Here is a 1,474-nt window from a genome sequence, read left to right as displayed (position 1 = left end):
GCCCTTTGGTAATCCCCTGTATAGCACTACCTCCTTGCTGATCAGGTGGTTCATTTTCCTGGATCCTCAATGTTGTATATTTATTCCTTCTTGTCAGCTCTTCATAATCAATGGTTAGTTGGTTCTTTATATTTGATTTACCATGGTAAATCATAGCCTGTTTGCCTCTGTTTCCAATCTGGATTTGAACCTCCTGATTTTCCTGCTGTGTATTCACTTCTGCTTGTGTTCCTTTCTCAGCAACATTTGTTTCATTCTCCTCACCCATTTCTGCTGTATCTGTCTTACTTTTCCTCACCCATCTCTGCTTTTTATCCTTCTTCACTTGCACTGGTCTTGCTGTCTATTTTTCTAGTATACATTCCCCATTTAGATGACCAAATTGGTTGCACTCCTGGCAAAATTTTGGTATCCATTCATACTCCACTGTTTGCACCCTCACTTTCCCATCAGACAGCTCTAAGTGCAGTTCATCAGAAAATGGCTGTGTTATATCCATTTCTATCAGCACACGAGCATATGATACTCTCTCACAATTTGCTGTGAGTTTGTCAGTGCATATTGGTTTACCTAAACAACTTGCAATTCTCCCCAAATTTTCCTCTGCCCAGCATTGGATAGGTAGTCCTGGTAGTGTGACCCACATTGGCATCACTCGCATAGGCTCCTTGTCCATATCAAATTCAGGTTCCCAATTCTTTAGAATCATTGGTCTATTGTTGAAGGTATATGGTCCCTTTTCCATAATCTGCAGCTTATCCTCAATTGAATCAAATCTAAAGATGAAGTGGCCATCATCATGCAGTAGTACCGTAGGAGTAGTAACTGAATTTCACACCCCATAAGCAAATTTCAGCATCTCTTTGAAGGTAGGGTTTCCTCCCATAACATACCCTATGAGTGTTGTCTCCCATTTTTTACATTGCTGCTCCATTTCTTGTTGATTGAGCTTCACGATTTTAATTCCATCTCTTACCTCAGGTGGATAGAATTTGAGCTGCATCCCTTGTTGTATTATTCTATTGCCTTTGACCACATCTGTCATAGTTCTCTTCTCTTCTCCAGATCCAGTAGAATAGGTCAATTCCTTGCTGCTGTGTTCAAATTGTTCTTTGTCACTTTTGTAGTTTCAATTTCCTTCGGCGGCGGTGCTTGCATGATTGTCGGCGCACTACCCATACCTGGCATCCATTGTACCAATTGAACCGGAGCTAAATGTTGTATCACTCCAGATTCAGGCGTAACCATGCGATTCGAATTATCCTCAGTAATTTCCTTCGTCAGTGTTGTTTGTGAATTAGGTTTCCGATTCGTTTTCCGGCTAGCCACCGTCTTCCGCGCACATTAGCTATCCTTGCTAAAAATGCGCCGAGAGAAAATAACCGCCCCTCCTTTAATTCATCTCAAATTAAATCTTTTTTCTTTTTCTGTCGTCATTGTGTCGTCATTGTTTCAGTTTGAGTTAAGCCATAAA

General features: G+C 41.0%; 1 protein-coding gene across 1 annotated transcript; it reads right to left on the bottom strand.

The window, feature by feature from the left end:
* Positions 1 to 343: 343 nt before the first annotated feature.
* Positions 344 to 1,045, bottom strand: LOC109214587. The gene is made up of 2 exons (XM_019378525.1): positions 922 to 1,045; positions 344 to 825 (listed from the first exon to the last, which is right to left on the bottom strand). Exons 1-2 carry the CDS (start codon positions 1,043 to 1,045, stop codon positions 344 to 346), a joined length of 606 nt encoding a protein of 201 aa, XP_019234070.1.
* Between the last annotated feature and the right edge of the window lie 429 nt (positions 1,046 to 1,474).

The sequence above is a fragment of the Nicotiana attenuata genome, unplaced genomic scaffold (genome assembly GCF_001879085.1).
Source record: "Nicotiana attenuata strain UT unplaced genomic scaffold, NIATTr2, whole genome shotgun sequence".
Classification (NCBI taxonomy): domain Eukaryota; kingdom Viridiplantae; phylum Streptophyta; class Magnoliopsida; order Solanales; family Solanaceae; genus Nicotiana; species Nicotiana attenuata.
Note: the sequence above shows the minus strand (reverse complement) of the source record. Positions and strands in the feature narration are given on the sequence as shown.